Source organism: Lissotriton helveticus, chromosome 10 (assembly GCF_964261635.1).
Source record: "Lissotriton helveticus chromosome 10, aLisHel1.1, whole genome shotgun sequence".
Lineage (NCBI taxonomy): Eukaryota > Metazoa > Chordata > Amphibia > Caudata > Salamandridae > Lissotriton > Lissotriton helveticus.
Window position 1 is genome coordinate 126,562,840 of NC_136071.1, and position 20,760 is coordinate 126,583,599.

The 20,760-nt window shown below is 47.9% G+C and overlaps 1 protein-coding gene across 2 annotated transcripts in view; it reads right to left on the reverse strand.

Annotated features, from left to right (window-relative positions):
• Positions 1-20,760, reverse strand: part of PRKAR1B (protein kinase cAMP-dependent type I regulatory subunit beta) — a 561,069-nt gene that overhangs the window by 378,318 nt on the left and 161,991 nt on the right. For both annotated transcript variants that reach the window (XM_078664907.1, XM_078664906.1), the window contains one exon: positions 7,567-7,737. In XM_078664907.1, coding sequence (XP_078521033.1) covers positions 7,567-7,737 — 171 coding nt within the window. The remainder of the gene's footprint in view (positions 1-7,566; positions 7,738-20,760) is intronic.

Below are 20,760 nucleotides of genomic sequence, written 5' to 3' on the forward strand. Positions count from 1 at the left end.
GCGATACACATATCCGAGTTGTATGTACAATCTCTTATTAGATTTAGCAAACAATTCACTTTGTAGTCTGCACCACATCAAAGGTTAGTATGTTTAATTTTTTCACCGCTGTATATATAATTTGGACGGCTTCCCTTGGCCGCATGGCTAGCGCTCTGGCCCTTGGCACTACGAACGCGGCGCTTTGATATTTTTTCCACTCCGCCCCATTTTGAAGGCATCTGTTCCTGCTGCGCCTGCTGCTTGTTCGGGGTCCCCCTGGGCTTGCCGAGGAGGTCCGCGTCTTTCCAGGTGCTGCATGTGCGGAAGTTGGCACCCGGACGTCATTCTGCGCCACCACCTCCTTGGCACGGGTCCGGGGGTCTTTGGCGCGGGGTTTCCAGGTCCCCCCCGGTGGGTTTGGATTACGCCAAGCACGAGAATGATAGCATATGGGCCTTAGTGCATGTAATCGGAGCCTCAAAGCCAGTGAGAGCTGATCGGGTTAATGCACCTGCTGCCGAGATCTTTGTCCAGCACGCGCATCCCACAGGCTGGAAGCCCAGGATGCTGGCTCACCCGTTCATCATTTCAGCGTTGAATATTGAGCAGTATTGCGTCTGGTAATAGAGCACTTATTTACAGAGCTTTGTGGCTAGCAGCGAGGACTCGTTTAAAAATACAGTATCAGTAAGCTGTGCAGACAGCCTGCAGGAAGACTGCCGCTGGGGATTGAAAACTTATAACAACGCCCTGCATCAGTGCTCCATGTGGAATTTTCCTAAAAATTATCAGCCGTGTGCTTTACTTCTTCCACAGGTTACCTATAAGTTTTACCTTGATTCTTCTGTAACAGTAAAATTCCTTATGCTCAATAAAGAAGTTTGGTTAAATATGACCACATTCCCTATATGGCTTTATATATTCTATTGTTAGTGCATGGAATGTCTGCCTACACAGTGCATATATTTTTCATGACTAGAATATTTTTTGTGGTCTTTGATTTGTTAAAGATGAAGTGATGGGGTGTTAAGGTGGTGGTCTGCCAATGTTTGCATGAGCCAGAAATTCACAAACACCTGCCCTCGTATTAAAAGTGTGACCTTAGCGTTTAATCTAGGGGCTATGATTATGTTTCATTAGTGTCGGTTGTGCTGTAGAGTGGAGACGATGCTCCCTCCCGTGTATCTGAAACTTCCTGTGTTTCCATTTTCCTGGTGGCTTCATTCTTGTGACTTTGTATTTTTGAGTTGGGCCTTACTCTTCACCAGTTTACGGATTGCCTCAAGTGGAGGCCCAGTTGAACTCTCCTGCAGCACCCCACCTGGCCACAGAATACACCCCTCACTGTCCACAAGATACACCCCCCATATTGGCCACAGGATACACCCCCCACACTGTCTGTTCACAGGATACACCCCTTCACTGTGCACATGATACAGCCCCTCTCTGTTCACAGGACACCCCCTCACTGTCCATAGGATACACCTCCCTCACTGTCCACAGAATACAGCCCCCTCACTGTGAACAAGATTCACCCCCGCACTGTCCACAGGATACACCCCCTCACTGTGCACAGGATACAGCCCCCTCACTGTCCACAGGATACGCCCCCCTCACTGGCAACAGGATACACCCCACACATTGTCTGTCCACAGGATACACCCCCCTCATCCACTCTGGCCTTGTGCGTCTCCGCAGGCTGCGAGCGCCTAGTCTTACCTGTTCATTAGCCTCAAGCCCCCCTCACTGTCTGTCCACGGGATACACCCCCTCACTATCCACAGGATACACCCATCACTCTCCACAGGATACAGCCCAAACACTGTCCAAAGGATACACCTCCCCTCACTGTCCACAGGATACACCCCCATTCTGGCCACAGGATACACCACCTCACTGTGCACAGGATACATCCCCACACTGTCCACAGGATACACCCCCCACACTGTGCACAGGATACACCCTCTCACTGTGCACAGGATACATCCCCACACTGTCCACAGGATACACCCCCCACACTGTGCACAGGATACATCCCCTCACTGTCCACAGGATACCCCCCACACTGTGCACAGGATACATCCCCTCATTGTCCACAGGATACACCCCCCTCACTGGCCACAGGATACACCCCCTCACTGTCCACAGAATACGACCCCTCACTGTCCACAGAATACAGCCCCCTCACTGTGAACAAGATTCACCCCGCACTGTCCACAGGATACACCCCCTCACTGTGCACAGGATACAGCCCCCTCACTGTACACAGGATACGCCCCCTCACTGGCCACAGGACACACCCCACACATTGTCTGTCCACAGGATACACCCCCCTCATCCACTCTGGCCTTCTGCTTCTAGCTCCTCATGGCGTAGAAGCGCTATCCATGTGTGTAGGCACCTTGTGCGGTCTGACAATGCCCACAAACCTGCAGACCACCCACAGGCCGCAAGCGCCTCGTCTTACCTGTTCAATAGCCTCAAGACCCTCACACTGTCTGTCCACAGGATATACCCCTCACTGTCCAAAGGATACACCCCTTCACTGTCCACAGGATACAGCCCCCTCACTGTCCACCCACAGAATACATTATACATCTCCCCTCACTGTCCACAGAATACACCCCCAAACTCTTCACAGAATACATCTCCCCTCCCTGGCCACAGGATACACCCCCTCACTGTCCACAGGATACACCCCCTCACTGTGCACAGGATACAGCCCCTTCACTGTCCACAGGTTTCCCCCACACACTGTCTGTCCACAGGACACACCCCCCTCACTGTCCACGGGATACAGCCCCCACACTGTCCAAAGGATACACCTCCCCTCAATGTCCACAGGATACACCCCCCATACTGGCCACAGAATACACCCCCTCACTGTCCACAAGATTCACCCCCCACTGTCCACAAGATACACCCCCCATACTGGCCACAGGATACACCCCCACACTGTCTGTTCACAGGATACACCCCCTCACTGTGCACAGAATACAGCCCCTCACTGTCCACAGGACACACCCCCCTCACTGGCCACAGGATACACCCCACATGCTGTCTGTCCACAGGATACACACCCCTCATCCACTCTGGCCTTGGGCGTCTAGCTCCTCACGGTGTAAAGTCCACATTTTGTAAAGCGCACAATCACCCGTAAGGGTCTCTAGGCGCTGGGGGCCGTCGGGAAGATTAAGCAAGCTATTGCCCAGAGTCACATGGTGCTGGGCTAACCTGCCGCCGGAGCAGGGGATCGAACCGTGGTCCCCAGATTCCAGCGTCAGTCGCCCTGGCCGCGGCGCCACACCTAGCGTAGAAGCGCTATCCATGTGTGTAGGCGCCTTGTGCAGGCTGCCAATGTCCACAAACTCGCAGACCACCCGCAGGCCGCGAGCGCCTGGTCTTACCTGTTCATTAGCCTCAAGCCCTCACACTGTCTGTCCACAGGATACACCCCCTCACTGTCTGTCCACAGGATACACCCCCTCACTGTCCACAGGATACACCCCCTCACTGTCCACAGGATACACCCCCCTCACTGTCTGTCCACAGGATACACCCCCTCACTGTCCACAGGATGCACCCCCCACTCTGCACCCTCACACTCTGCACCCTCACACACACTGCACCCTCACACACACTGCACCCTCACACACCGCACCCTCACACACACTGCAACCTCACACACACTGCAACCTCACACACACTGCACCCTCACACACACTGCACCCTCACACACCGCACCCTCACACACACTGCAACCTCACACACACTGCAACCTCACACACACTGCACCCTCACACACACTGCACCCTCACACACACTGCAACCTCACACACACTGCACCCTCACACACACTGCACCCTCACACACCGCACCCTCACAGAGAACTTCTCAAAAGTGAGTAAAGGGTCACAAAAATACCGGGCAAAGGTTAGCAACCAACAGTTGAAGCACAAAAAATACAAATTGTGTGGGACCAGGACACTTGTTAGCGAAACAATGCATAAAGCCAAGAGCCAGCGTTACTCTCTTCCAAGTACAGAGGAAGAATGTAATAATTTAGAACGACACATGGCTCTTTCTCATAGGTTATTCAGGGAAAAGATTTTATTTGTTTTATAAATAAATATTTAGGTTTGTTATTGATACAGCAACAAGCTAATATTGTACTGGTACTTCATTTGAAGACAAAGCCTTACTGTAGAATTCATATTTATTGAGATTACTTCTAATAAACCTCAACATAGGCCAGAAAAGGAGAGGGGCTACAGCTGGCTGGACAAAGAGCTCCAAATATCGTTAACAAACTATTATAAATTTGCCTATGAAATCCCATTTTCTGAATCCCAGATTATGATCAGTCTTAATCATTGGATAAAGTATTCAAAGAAGTGAAGTTGGAACATTAAATACTACTACCCAATCAAGCGACTTCGGGCGGTGCTTCATGATAGTTCAAGTGAGGGTCACATTAACAATGCACTAGACATTCAATCCATGTTGCATGGGGAAATATGCCTTGAAACCTACCTAAGATCTCTCCTGAGTGGCCCCTTCAACTAGGTCAAAAGGTTCCTCATCACTGAAGGATATAGCATAGTCATGAAGCTAATGAACACTAGCACTGTCAATTATGTGCAGAACCTTCTCAGGTACCCGAAAAAGCCAGGCATACCAGGTTGAGTTCGATACAGCAATAACCATTACAACCTATTAGCCTTCAAGTATATTATTATTATTATATTATTATGTTGTTGTTATTATTACGTATAGGTTCAGATTAATTTCATACACTGGCCAAAAAGGACACCATAGTGTATCTTCTCTGCCTTTAAATCAGCAAAATCATTGCTTCCTTCATATCTTCAGAACTTGAAAATCCACGAAAGAGGAAAAGTCAGAGAAGCCACAGTAGACTGACAAATAAATTAACAGATCGATGGAAGAATTCTGGCGGAGCTTGCAGCCTTATTCTGCTTCTAGTGATATTTGTTTTAAATACTTTATCACCAGAGATGGGACTTTCTAAGTCCTGTTTCAGCTGCAGGACAATAGAAGAAAGGGACATTCCCTTCACTAAATGATGAAATGACATGATACAAAATTGTAAACCTCTGCTAGACTTAGTTTCTCTTGTAAAAGATAACTTTAATTAGCTTTGATCTGCCCTTAAATCACCAAACATTAGTTCCAGCAACCGAAGAACTTATAGGTGTTTGTCTTGCATTGGAAATCACTTGACTCTTCTCTGTCATGCAGGAGCTTGACCTCCTTGCAGGACAGAATATCATCCTGGCCTGCAGCTCATTTAGGAAAATATATTATCCTAATTGACACAAGCCCACCTCTTCAAGGCAGGTGCCCAATGCCTCATTGGACCACAGCTTTCACTTCAGCCAGGTTCAAGTTAGACCCCTCTGAGCCTGAGCAGCTTAGCTAACTTGAGGGCAGGTCAGACCTAAAGGCCACCAGAGATATACAGACTCGTGCATATATGACAAGCCCCTCAACATTTGAACAGAAGTGGGGATATCTTGTATTTTGCAGTCACCTCTTCTTCCGCTGTTCCACCGACTCTCGAAGATCCCAAAAGAGCTGCTAGAGATTCAGCATATCTGCTCCCATCTGTGAGCCCCCACTCACCAGGCAACGCTCTATGGTTAACTCACTCTCCTTCCTTGTATCCGAGTAGCATCTAGTTTACTGTTCAGGACAGGCGACAAAAACACCTACAAGACTGCTGCGTGTCATGACACTCGTCACTTTCCTCCTCACCAAGGGTGACTTGTTCACAGGTTACCATCTTTCACTCTGATTAGGAAGTCACACTAAACCCAGCTAATTCGCCTCTATGACTAGCGTAGGACACACCAGTGCCTTCAACTCTCAGTGCCAGGTCTGTTACAAAGCTGCCAAAGACCACAGTTCAGATGGAAGACTTCAGATCAGGAGGTTCTGTTTCACCTGGCAAATTCGAAGCCTCAGACGCAGATTAGCTGAGATATGCCTCACTTTCAGGAAAGTAGACCTCAAGCATGACATAAAATAGACCATTTCTAAAGAAAATACGTCTCGTCCTACTAACCAAGCATCTTTTACTAGCCTCTACAGGCACCACAGCATCAACTACTGACTATGGTTGTGTATTTAAATATGCACCTGTATCATTTCTGGCTTCAAACCACATCTATGGAATGGCAATTGATGTTGCACGAGTTGGATACTAGAAAACATTGTTCTATTACATGAATCATTTGTCTAGCTATTTGGAACCTTTGGCCCAAACTGTGTTATGAAGTGAGGCTGGTTGTGCAGGGTTCATGCTCTGCGTCCCTCTATTTTATGACATTGTTAAGGAACCATGTACTCGGTGCCTTAAGAGCATATTTCAGAGCATCTTAAGCACAATCAGCTTCTTGCTTTAATTTAAGTTAGTTACCAGACTTGCAACCCCCATTGGGCTTCAGCTCCTCCATGCCAACACATTGCCCAGCATTCGTGTGTTTTAGCCCATGATGCTGCAGGTTCCAGGACACACACAATTCTGTAGCTGATGTGTGCAAGACTGCGCTGCAGATGGGGCCTTAGTGACAGCCCCAAACACAATATTTTGCAGGTCATTCATAGGCTGAGCTGCTTAAAAAAGTACGGAAACTATGTTCGTGAGTGCAAAGGGGACAGGGCCTAGGCACGTGGCTAAAAACTAACAAAATATTCTGCACCTATTTTGTTAGTCTTTCACCTTTATGCAAATACATATATACAATAGAATGCAGGCACCTTAAATAAAAAAAAATAATGCAAGTTAACTGAAATGGTGGGAAATCAATTATCTTATGCTCAGCTGTTTAGTGTGTGTGTGTAACCTTGACAGTCACAGAACTGAATCCGGGTAGGTCCCACCCTGTGAATAAAATAACTATGAATTTGCAAGTCATTGTTTTGAAACGAAATAACGCCCATTATATGGCTGCATAGTGTGTTAAAAATATTTATAAATATTTTTAGTAAAATGGAATCATATTGTACATGGTACAAATGTCTTTTTCATCAGTTCTATATGAAGAACACACTCCAGAACTCAGCAGATAACACCTATATATTACCTCTCAAAAAGAATACATTTTAGTCACAATGAATCCTCAAATGCCTCCATCAATAAAATCCATATACTGGTAATCAAGCAGCCTATAGATCTGTTGATTAACCAATTGCACACATATACATTTCATACGTTTATCAACAATGGTTGCCCCCCTAGTAGCTTGGTGAAAGCAAAAGTCTTTGTTGGTTGCTTCCCAGTCCATAATTGTCAGTGACTGTCTGAACAAACAGGGCATATCAAGCACGTAACTGCAGATGCTTTCTGCTGGGTAATACAATAAGTAGTCACACCAATCAGTTTTCTGCACTATTTTGATCTGATTAAAGGGTGCATTGTATTCCTTGATTTCTGGTGAGTCTTTCAAAAGATGAAAACAGAAAGAACTACACGAAAAAGATTCCCCAAGGTTTTTGCAACAAACAAGACTGAATATTTTTGAAAAATGAGATAACTTTTTACGTTTTCAGGTTGTTTACCTTTCTGACATAAGATACCGCATCCTCTTCCGTATACACTTCCGCACTGACTCCTCCTCTTCTCGTACGTACTTTGACTGCTGGGTTGTGAGGTGGAGGGGAGATTTCATCATCGTGAGAATCGGTCAGGGAACTTGACTTTTGTGCAGCCAAAATCTGTTTGCTTTCTTCCTGTAGATTAAAATATTTGATTAAAATCCATATAAAGGACTACAAAGCACTATTAAAACCTAAGATTACTTTTTCCTACAAAACCTTTAAAACATTCAGCAGAATGAGGACATCCTAGTCTACTTCCCTACTGAAATCCTAACCCAGCCCCACCACAGACCTTAAGGAATAAATATATAATGCTATAATTCACCTACACCTTAAATGCATCCAGATCATGAAAGAGAAAAGAGTTTGGACAAAGAACAGGAACTACATTATAATCAAAGTATCTAATCTGAGCATAATCATATTTCAAATGAAGATTAAAAAATCATGGAAAGCGTGGAGGTAAACCAGATTCACGTCTAAAAGGAAAACACAGGCACTATCCTCTGGATAATCCACTATTTTGGACTAGCGTTCAATGCAGTAAATCACTGACCAAAAAGGGAAATGGGTCATTAATTCGACAGCTGAACACTAAACGCTGGTGAATCCCCGAAACACAATACCTTGTTGGTTTGAGAGTACTCATAAATGTATTGACAGTCCTTTACTACCGAAAAATATACTTTGGTGCAATTAAAGAGTAAGGCCATTCTCAGGATAGGGCATAAATAGGTATACACTTATATTTCGTGGAATGTAGGGGGAAGGGTTTATTTGTAGATATATATCTTCCACATGGACAAAAAGGAAATTGTGTTTTTGCACATGTTCACCATGGGTATTGCAGCTCATTGTCCTCAATGCGGACAATCCACTGGCGTATTCCAAGTTGTGCAGGAATAAACCAAATATCTTTGATTTGCTTCAAATTACATTACATTCTCATTAGGATTTATCGATCCCTGAAAATAATCTAGAAACATATGGTGCATGGATTTTTTCCCTTTTTCCTCCAAATCTGCTACTTGCTTACGTCTCCTCACCTAGCTTATATCTGATGCTAATATATATTATTTGAGTATAGGTAGTGATTTTTTAGTAGAGATAGTGGGAATCGACCACTGACGGTACACTAAATGCATACTTTTTTCGTTGTGCAAATAATTCTGGATTGCTCCAGAGATGCCCCATATAAATCAAACAGAGCATGCTTTCAAAATCACAAATCCATGGAATTGTTTTGCCCTCTTGGGAAAATAGACTATTGCATGGTATTTCATGGAATTTTACAGCACACCTCCACAATAGGTCTCCAAAAAGATGCTGATATGATTACGGTCAACTCTTCAACGTAACCGAATCCAGATTTTTCCCACAGAGCAAGAGTAGGAGTGAGACTGGGCTATTGAGCGTTGCATTTCAAATGTGTTCTTTCTGGAAAAAAGGATTAACAAACCTCTGGATACCACAGTAGGGTCATGCAGTACTGCTGCCTTTACCTTGGCCTTGTGTGCCCCAACAAGGCCTGGGCCGAGTTCACGAAGTTCCACTATGCAAAACCCCGCGAAGTGACAAAAAAAACTCTGCCAAGCTACAAGGAGTACCACTAGCGGCGGAGTGATTTACCTTGTGCTGTTCGCACTGATTTTTAGCGACGGGTGTTTGTACTGAGCTGTAAAATCAGAAGAAGGCGCTGCTGCGTTCTGCTGCTTGAGTAGAAGTCCTACTCGAGCGGCACCTTCCTCAACGCGACAGAAGGTTTCTCAACGTGAGCAGCAGTGACCATCCGCGACCGCCCGCATTTAGAAATCTCGCTGGGAAGTGGTCTAGTGTTGGATTTTCCTCCCTCGTGCTCACCAACGTACCGATGGGGTGCATGAGAGAGATAAAAACTCTGCTCAGCAAATTTTTCAGAACTCCGCGAACATCGCGAAGTGCGGAAAACTCCGCACACCGAGGGGAGTTCACTGCCTAGGCCTATCCCCAACAGCTACAACTGCCTTGTCCTGGTCATTTGCACTAATGTCGAGTGACATATCCTGCTTTGCTTTTACTCTGAACACAATTTGTAAAATCACCTCAATAACTAGTAACAATATTGGTAAAAACCTGACCCTTTAAAAGGGGGCAGAATGGGATGCCATAACTTCTCTCTTTCCCCCACTGTTTGGGGTGCCCAGGAGTGGACACCTCACAGGGAAAGCCAGGATGAGTTCCACAGCGGTATTCGTACAAGCGCCTTGAGACCCTTGCGGGTGAGTAGTGCGCTATACAAGTATCAATTTACTGTTTGATTAACATCAGCCCCAGGTATGCCCCTGCAATGGGCTGGCTATAATTTCTAGTGATAAAAACATCTTTGTGGAGGTCTGAATTTTCACTTTTTCTTTGACACTGCCTTTGATGCACCGAGGACATGTCTATAGGTGTGGGCCATTTGCTTTACATCTTCAAAAAGAGTGAGAAGCATCAAATGCAGTCCCACGTGACCAGGAAGAACACTGGGAGGTAGCAAATATGTGATCCAGTGGAATTGGTCATTGTAAGTGAAGATCAAGACTGTGCCAACTCGGCAGCCCCTTTTGCATTTTTACAGATCAAGAGTAGGCGGTTCAAAAGCTTCTACAGATCAAGAGTAGGCGGTACAAAAGTGCTGCCCAACGGGCAATGGAATGTCTAACATACATCCACCTTCTTGGCCCATAAGCACCTAGAAAAAGCTGCTGAAACTTGCTACCAGACCATGTGCAGCAACCCTTGACTTCTACAGTGTACACACTGCCCTCTGCTCAGTCTAATTAGTTGTAGTTCTGCAGGACTCAGTCATGTGCAAGAGGCACACAACCTCACTGCTTCCAGTGTACTGAGCAGGCAAATTCTTCAACCAAAGAGATCGCAGGAAAAGGCACAATCTTTGTATTCGCCACTTATTACCAGGGCCACTGGCAATTCAGCCACCTTACTGCATCTCTATGCTTATATCATCTGCACTAACTACCAGAACATCAGAATTGGGTTTTTTCAGTGCTGGTTCTGTCGACTGAATTGTGTGGGAGTTCCAGCCCATAAGTTGAACTAAATGTAAACTGTTACTCATCCAGCAAAATTCCTTGGCTCTCTGGTGGACGGTGTGAAGTGTTGGTCTCATCCATACTTAGTTTTTTTCTATTACGAATAATAAGCTTATGAGGTCATTCTGGCTGTCTCAAAATGCACTAGGTACCATTCCTGTGAGTCTTTGTGGGAGTGTACACAGTCAAGACTATGTAAAGACTGATGAGAAACTAATAAGAGGAAAGTTCTGAAGCCAATGGGATCTATTTTGGATGCTCCTGGTTTAGAACGGCACAGGATGGAGGATGAGGACAGCATCTCCAATCCAGCGAAGTTGTATTGAATGCATTCTTGTGGATGAAGGGTAGAGGTCCAGGCACTGAAGTGAGGAGAATCGAGAAAGGGCTATTTTTAGTCATTTCAGGAAGACCTTGTTCTCAAGGGGCTGCTGATTAGTTCTTCCTGAGCACTGCTATGTGGTGGCTGCTATGGGTGAAGGATGGAACTACAGTTTCTGTTGTTCTAGGTGAGGATGTTTCTACTCGAGGTCTACCACTTAGTCTGCACATGATTCCTGCTGCAGAACCTCACACTTCATTGAGCCCATGTTTTGGATGCTTGTGTTTGGATACAGCACCAGTACTACCTGCTGTGAGGAGCATCACTGTACAGATAGGATTTGTCTGGAGAGCAGCATGAGAATGACATTTGAAAGGGAACCACCCCAAACCTGTTATGAAGTTTGAGACAGTGGATCCACATCCCTGGTTAGAAAGTGTGTATAAAAGTGGGATGTAACCCACCCCACTTTGTTCCACTACAAGCTCTTCTTGACCAAGCAAGGGAGTGCAAAGTGCCGTAAGATCGGATGAGTAACCAAGGCTGGTATCAGACAGCCAGTCTCCCAGAGGTGACAGGACATCACATGAAGTTTGCACTCTCTGCTGGAGGAGCTGAGGGTCTGTCTAGCTCCTAGAAGCCTTCTTGCTAGCTGAGAGAGGGAAAGAGGGTACCAGGCCCTGTAGAAAGAGATAGACTGTTCAGTAGGAGAAGCTATTGTGCTCCTGGTGAGGGGAACTCCCAGAGAATACAGACAGTTTCACAGAGAGCTTAACTTTACATGAGTGGGTCTCCTGATCCCTCTTTTTTGTTCTAGCTGAGAACTGCCCCAAAAGGCTTACCAGCTTGAAGTGCCGTTGTGTCCAAAACAGCAACTGTCGGTCACAAGATGGTGCTGCCAATGCTGATATAAAGGAAGATGTGTGGCTACTCAACGGAGCCCTGTTGGCCTGAAAGTGTGCAACTACACATTACTGATTGAAGGAATCCAGGATGCCTAGGAGGTCGAAACTGATGGAGATGTTTCACTGTGACCTACTGACCTGTTGTGCTGCAACCATCCATCACACAGGAGTGAAAAGAAGCTACATGAGAATTGAAGGTGTGGACTGTGCCAGTAACTGAAACCTGACCTTCGAGATCCCCGCACAGGTTCCGTGAGGACTGAACAGGAAGAAAAGACTGATATGCACTCGGGTTGAGGGAGAGGATGTCAGGCCTTTCAGTCCACAATTAACCTTAAGTAAGAACTATGAGATGCATATTTAACATGGGGAAGGTAATGGTGACCTAGTCTGCATATGTGCCTAATTCAGGCCTCTGCAAGAATACAGAGGCCTGCACTAATATGGTCATCCAGGTGGGGAGGACATTCTGAGGCAGGGGGTGTAGCACTTACTGAAAATGAAACCAGGGATACATCCCTGTATTTGCTGACCTAACTGCACTATATAGTGTGTTGTACAAAAAGATAAGCAAGTGGCAGGACATTAAGTTATCGTGTTGGTTGGTTGATTGCTGAGTTCTTGTCCACCACACTACTTCCCCGGAGGCGCCTTAGACTACTCGACCAAGCTACCCTGAGAATCAAGTGCAGAGAGGATTGTATTTGCCCTAGTTTACTGAGCTATATTATGTTACGCTGCGCTACCCGTTTCCTCTTCGCCAGCCGTGGTGCAGCCCGTAGCGCCCCTCCCTCTTCTTCGGGAGCACCTCGGTACAGCATCGCGGGCCACTTTGGCCATTTCAACGGCGTCACGGAAAGCACGGTGACGCCTGTTGGTTTTCAGGTACGCCACACAGTTGCACGCCAACACTCAACAGGTATTGGCGTCTGGTGATCCCCCTTCCTTGGGGGCCATATTGTTGCTCTCCTCTTCACCTTGCCCCTATAAGGCAATAGGGGAGGGTTACATACCTCCCTGACATGGTGATCTTTCTGTAATGCACATCACTCTTTTCCCTATCCAAGATGGCGAGACCGCTCCTTCCTGTTTTGTCACTTCCTGTTCCTGTATGTCACTTCCTGTATGTCACTTCCTGTTCTTTCTGTATTTAAGGGATCAGAACCCTTCCTTCCTTGCATTGCAACATTCGTTGTTCCTGCTTGTGTGTCCTCGCTCCTGTTGGTTCCTGCTGGTGTGTCCTGGCTCCTGTTGGTTCAGTGGTTCCTCTTTTGGTGATTCCTTCCTTCCTTTGGCGCTTATTTTTCCTATGGCGCCTTCTGCTCCAGCTTGTCTTTCAGTCTTCTCCTGGTTCCTTTTTGGGCTCCTGGTCTTCTCCTTCATTCCTGGAATCTCATCATCAACATCAGAGGTTTTTTTCCTCTGGGGTTTTCCTCTCAGGACTCCTTCTGGAGGGCCCTGGCTGCCTAGGCTTTCACTGTACCAAACACAAAAAATAGCCAGACAGGTTTACTTTTTAAGTTTTATCACAGCCAGCCAAACAGTTCTGGGTGATCGACTATTTTATTTTAGTCTTTTTTTCTTTTTTAGAGAAAAGTTTGTTTCATTAAATTTTCATATGTCATCAAAAGAACAGTCATCAGACAATAAAGAATACATACAGACATGAAAATATACAATATATACAAGTGTTCAATGTACACAAAATCAATACTGTGAGTTAAGAAACACCAAACACACACTAATATAATGCCTCAAATGATTTCTTCACTGGGCACCAGTCCTTCATATTATGTACAGGAAGCCAGGAGGACAAAACAGTTCATAGATACTGCCTGCCTGACTTACTAAGCCAGCGAATAGATAAATGCTTGTGGGGTTGCACTCCTAGGGATAGAAAGTGTGGTACTATTTGATAACCCTAGTTGCACCCTTCTTCTTTTTCCCAGGCTCGGGGTCAACGCGTTTCGAACCACAAAGTAGTTATGGGTTCTCCTCAGGACACGGACTGGAGATTGCCAAGACTGTTTGCTGCACTCTCGACCCCTTCCGCTGAAAATAGCCGCTCAAGTAAACAGATTCTTAGACCTTGGCGGAGTGGCGTGTTTGGATGGAAGGGCGCCGGCCGCTCTTCGGTCCGGGACTCATTTGAACACGTTTTCAATTTGATCAACTTAATTTCTAGTTGTTCGTTGGGATACTCTCTCTCCGCTTGTTCGCACACGGCGTGGGAATCTGCACCACCTGGTAGTGAGGCCTGGGGGTGGGAACTCTGGCAGAGGGGGCACGACAGGCCAGCGCAGAGTGGTAAGCGGCGATGGACCCCTGCATGATTGAAGCCTGCCGGGGTGAACCCTTCTGCTCCCTGAGAGCGTGTCTTCGCCTTTCCCCCCTTCCCCTTCTTCTGTGAGCTGGGGCCGGGACTGAGCTGGAATAGGAGCCGACCGTGTATGTAGGAGGGCGGCTCTCAACCACACCATGTGCGAGCCTGCTGAGACTTGGGCCCCCGGCGCTACAGGGAGGATGGTGGCACACATTCTGCACCTTGCTGTGCCGGCGAGGGGTTCGGAGAAACTGAAGTGGAGACGGTCCGTCTTCAACTGCCCTGCCGCTAAGGAGGTGTTCATGCTGGACCTTGGCGGCTCTGATCGGCCTGGACCCCTGGATGCGTGCGGGAGCGGCCCTGTAGAGCGCCTCTATTCTCCGGGATCAGCTGGAGGGCCCGGAAATTGGCTGATTTATTGAAGGAGCGAAAATACCCTGGTGGGAACGAACAGCCCTCAGCTGGGACAGCGCGGGGCTGTGCGGCCTGGGGTTGCCTTGAGAGATTGTCCTGCAGGGGGGTGATGGAGAGCTGGACCCCCCCCTTCACCGTCACAGCACTGGACCACGGCCTTGGCGTCCAGCATCGTGAGCCCCACTCCTAAGAGCTACGAATATGGGCAAGGAACATCCGGCTGCTCGCACCAATACGAACACTCTCCTCCAGGCAATCCAGTCTTCTAGGACGGCATTGGAGGGGAAGATTGGAGAGGTGGGCACAAGGGTGACGCTCTTGAGGCAAAACCTACAAAACCTGGCAGGCAGGGTCACTGAATCGGAGACCAGGTTGGGTGAGGCTGAAGATGCCCTTCAGGACCTCCGCAAAGGCATGGCAGACCTCCGGTCCTCGAACAAAGATCTTCAGTGGCGAGTCGACAATGCGGAAAACAGGGCCAGACACAACAACCTCCGCTTTGTGGGCTTTAGAGAAGGCATCGAAGGGACAAATATGATGGAATTCCTTCACTCTTGGCTCCGCCGCACCTTCCCGACAGATCTGCTCTCCGCTTGTTTCATCATAGAAAGGGCGCAGAGGGCACTGATGGTGCGGCAGCCCCCGTGGGAGTAGCCGCGTCCAGTTATAGCGCATTTTTTGAACTTCCTAGACAGAGACATGATCCTTCGAGAAGCAATGAAAATCGGACATATCAGACACGAGAACACACGTATAATGATTTTCCTGGACTATAGCAGGGAGTTTCAGAAGCAATGGCGGACCTTTGATTCAATGAAGGCAAAGCTTAGAGAGCACAAAGTTCAATATATGCTCCTATTCCCCGCAAAACTGAAAGTGTTAGTCCTGGGGAAGACCCACTGCTTCCAAACACCAGAGGAAGCATGGCAATGGATCGAGGAAAGGCCCATCTTGAAGCAACCGGAAATCCCACCACGTCGTAGCCAACCATCGGCGGGGAGCACCCCGCGACCCTCGGACCGTCAAGAAACGCTCCGTCCCCGGGGTAACCGGAGAAGTCATCTGAAGGAGGTGACGCCTTATGCATCATGGGGTAGCAGCAGGATCCGGCGGCGTAGTGGTCGTTCACTGGACTCTCGCCTGTCGGCGGGCTCACACACCCTCCGCCTCCCTGACCACCCTGAACCTGGCACAGAGACAGACACTAGAGGCAGCACGTCCGGAGGCGAAGACAAGCCCTCTCTGCATCCCTTGGCCACCGCAATGGTGGCAATGGAGCAAGACGCAGGGACAGAAACTTTGGTATCACATGGGGATCCCCAACTCACACTCCTGAGTATGAGCCTTTGGGACTGGCCGTGGCATCAGAATAGCACGATGGAGTTTGTTGATTGGACACCCCCCACCCCCTCCCCCCGAGATATATGGACAGCGAGTCCTGCAGAGTGCTTGCAGTGCTCTCTTCCATCGCAGGTGAGAGGCAGGGACTGGCCACAGATTTGGTCTTTGGAACGCCCTTTCTTTTTCTTTTTCTTCTTCCTGCTTTTCTTCTCCTCACTCGACTCTTCACTCCCCTTTTCTGCACTTCCGGTCCTTGGCTCCTGCCTGTCTTTTATTATATTAATTGGGGTTGCTGCAGGAGTTTGAACTTGTAGCGCAAATTGGGCTCGGGCGGGCGACAGACCTCTACCGCCCTTATACACAACTTCGGGTGCCTGGCAAGGGGTGTGACACTAGGGAGGTGGGAGGTGGGGTGGGGGGTTAGGAGTAAGGGGTTACATTCAGTTTCTTTGTTCTTATGGTTCATAATGTTTTTGCTGAGGTACAGTCACAGAGGTTGGAGAATGTGCATAATCACCCACATTTCCTGGACAGGGTATTATTCTATCACCCACATACACGTGGCCCACCAATATACAATAATCGATAGTGACAGGTCTGGAGGTTAGCCCCTTTCCAGTGCTTACCTGGAATGTTAACAGCTTGGGTGACAAAATTAAGAGAGGACTGGTGTCTGCATTTATAAAACGCTCCCACCCGGATGTGGTGCTCTTGCAGGAAGCCTACCTCAAGGGCACAAAGCGTGGGTTCCTTGCACGGGGGGCCTATATGGCCCTAACACATGCAGGGTAAACCCCAGGTTCTAGAGGAGTTGCTATCCTGATTAAAAAGTCACCACCTTTCCGGATCACACAGACATGGATAGATCCCCAGGAAACCTACGTGGGAGTGACAGGGACATGGGGAAGGAGAAATGGCACTATCCCCTCTGTTTATGCCCTGCCGAAGCTGCAGACCAGGACCCTACACTGGGTGACATATATACTGCTGGAGACACCGGGATCGACGCACATCATTGGGGGTGACTTTATTAACGTGATGCATGTCCCCCTAGACTGCCCAGGCACTCAAGCCCATTCCCTACCCCGTTACACAATTAGCCCACCTGGCCAACACTCTGGGCCTGGTGGATGTATGGAGACACTTGCACCCAGGGGATCGACAGTACTCTTATTACTCGGGGTGCACAGAGTCCATTGCGATTGGATTATGTGTTGCCCCCCCAGGGAGCCATCCGGACATTTATGAGGCGGAATACATGGCCCGGGGTTTGTCTGAGCACTTGCCCTTAATGTTCGATTGGGAGAGAGGCCCGCACCGGTCGGGGGGCTGGAGATTATCGGCTTGTGACTTGACTTAAAGAATGAGGAGGTGCTCCAGGGTCTCTGTGCGGACCCTAAAGTCTTCTTTGACGAAAACTTGGGCTCGGTACAGTCAGGGTCACGATATGGGAAGCCTATAAAACAGTGGTACGGGATAGGGCCCAGAACCGGATAGCCTGTGAAAAGAGGAAGGCTCAGGAAGATCTCGCCACATTGGAAGCCCAAATTCTTACCCTAGAACGGTGGCACCTCACACATAGAGACCCACAGGTGTTGAGGTAGTTAACGAATGCGCAACACCAATATAGGGCTCTTGCCACGCAGGAGGCTAAGGCACAGGCCCAAGCGACCTTGCATAGGCTGTACGACATGGGCGGCAAATCGGGAAAGCTCCTGGCCTGGCTTAGCCATAAAGAGATGGAAGCTCGTTGGGTGGAGAGCAGGATAGACTCCTAAGGAATTACACAGACACAAGTAACACAGATAGTACAGACATTCGCGTCCTACTATCAAGGCTTCTAAGAAGCCCGAGACCTGAGGGAGCATATCCGACTATCTGATGGGCATTCAAACCCCATCCTAGGACGATGATGAGAGGGAGGGCCTCGATTCGGACATAACTGTAGATGAAATCAAAATGGCTATAACTAGACTACGTCCTGGGAAGACCTGGGCCCAAACAGCCTCCCTGCAGAATTTTGGGCGGAAAATCGGGAAAGCTCCTGGCCTGGCTTAGCCATAAGGATATGGAAGCTCGTTGGTGGAGAGCGTGATAGACTTCCAAGGAATTACACAGACACAAGTAACACAGATAGTACAGACATTCGCGACCTACTATCAAAGCTTCTACGAAGCCCGAGACCTGAGGGAGCCTGCGGCCATATCCGACTATCTGATGGGCATTCAAACCCCATCCTAGGACGATGATGAGAGGGAGGGCCTCGATTCGGACATAACTGTAGATGAAATCAAAATGGCTATAACTAGACTACATCCTGGGAAGACCCGGGCCCAAACGGCCTCCCTGCAGAATTTTACAAGAAAAGCGCCGATCTCATAGGCACACATGTCCTGCATCTTTTCTAGGATGCCTCTTAAGAGGGAATCCTACCCCTGGATCTGCGAATGGCCATGATTATACCTATCCACAAGCAGGGGAAGCCCCCCATGGATTGTGCTTCCTATTGCCCCATCTCCCTTGTTAATATGGAGGTGAAAACATTAGCGAATATCCTGGCCCTGCAACTTCATCAGGTCATCACTAACCTAGTACACGGGCGACCCGGCTGAACCTACGAAGGACCCACAACTAGCTCATGGCGGTTCAGTATCGAGACGACCCGCTCTTGCTATTGTCCCTAGATGCGGAAAAGACATTTGATGCTGTGCACTTGTTACGAATCATGGAGGTGGGCAGCCTCGAACACTGCCTTGAGACGTTTCTGTTGCAGACTACACTTCCCATGATCCTTGGAGAGCGACGCGACGCACCATCTGATGACGTCATACGCGGAAGATTCAAGTCGGAGCCGGGACGATTGCATCTTGCCGTTTATTCTACCTGGTTTCCTGAAAAGACGGTAGGGGTGTTTTACACCAAGTTCCAGCGTATCCTTTACCTTGCGGTTACAGTCACAGTGTATCCCGGATTCTGAATTCCTGTTCGAGCGTTTGCTCGAGTAGGAAGTGTTCTTTGTGGTTGCAGTGTTTTGGACTCTGGAGGCTCCTCTTCCCGAGTCATCGAGGAGGAGCATATTACTGTTTCTTGTTGGCAGCAACCTTGCTGGTCTCTCTGCACTCGAGAGGGACATTGACTTTTGGGGCAAGCGTCTGGATAGGGGCTTATATGGGTGCTTTGATCCCAAGCCCCTTAGGTTACTTTTTCATCTTCGTGGGTGTTAACTCTCTGAAGTAAGAGAGTGTAACTTTTGTTTATCTGGTTTGAGACTTCCTTGGACTCAGAGATAACAGGCTAGAACTGCATTACGAACTGAAGTGTCTCTTCCAGTTTTGCTGAAGAAGTATTCAGCGATTATGTGCATTTATCCCTAGGAGCAGTCTGCAAGTAATTCTATCTTGGTTTGTTCAAAGGGTATAATATAAGAAATACCACTTCCCGGTGATGCTAAACCGGAGTACAAATCCAAGGTGGAATCTGTGAATGTTAATATATCGTTATCTCTGGATTTTTTCTACAACAGGGGTTTATGAGCTTCGCCTGGCAGGCTGTTTCCATTTGCCCTCTGTTGAAGCCTTATTTGTGTAACAGTTGGTATGTGTATAACAAACAGGAGCATTATTTCGTCAAGTATTGATAACCTGTATGGTAATGTGTAGTTCTTTGCTTTCTAGATATTTGACACATGTTCTACATTCCGATTGCCAGGCAAAGCCAACCTTTTTCCTTCCTACAGGTATTGAATGTTTGAGTCTTAAACGTTTATGTGTTACAGGTTAATGAATTTAGAGACTGTGTTTACCTTGTATGTGTTTGACTCATAGTGCCTTGTTCTCGTTACAGCTTCCTCTCCCCGCCGTCCCTACCCTACCCTTCCTTTTCTCCCTCGCTCGACCACCCCTTCGGATCTGTGTTCATTCAGACCTAGGGGCTGTCGAGAGGTGGAACACATAGAGCATCGTACGATTCTGAGGACCCACGGACCTGACAGAATAAACGGCCTAAGAATCATAGTCCTCCCGATCGTACGATACGATGTCCACCATTGATGATGTTATGGCTGCTCTCGCACTAGTGCAGTCTGAGTTGCAGGCTTCTAGGGCAGAAACAGCTTCGTTACAGGCTCAAGTGGACAGGTTGAGTCGTAACCCTTTTGACGCAGGCACATCCCCTACTTCTTCCCTGGTGGTTGAAGTGCCAGCTCCAATACCCCTTGCCCCACCAGATAGGTTCTATGGGGAGAGCAGCAAGGTGCAGGTATTTCTCACACAGGTGTCTTTACACTTTTCTTGCAAACCTAAGATCTTCAACACAAACCATGCCAGGGTGGCTTTTCTTATTTCATATTTAGCCGGGGACGCAGCTCAATGGGCAGTGCCTTTAGTGAAAAGTGATGATGCCATATTGAGGGATTGGGAGGCTTTTCTTCTGGAGTTTGAGAAAACATTCAATCGCAGATCGGCCACTCTCTCTGCAGACAGGGAATTGCTAGAATTGAAACAGGGGAACAGGGACTTGATAGCTTATCTCAATGATTTTCGGCGGCTCATAGCAGAAACAGAGTGGCCGGAAGAGAAACGACTTGCCATCTTTTACAAAGGCCTGAAGGAGGAGGTGAAGGACATATTGGCACAAATAGATCCTCAACCTCGCACATGTGAGGATATGATTAGTCTGGTTCTGAGATTGGATCACCGCCTCAGTGACAGAAAGGGAGATACACGGCGGAAGGAAAGGCTACCACCACGTTACGAACAATCTAGAGTCACGGAGGGT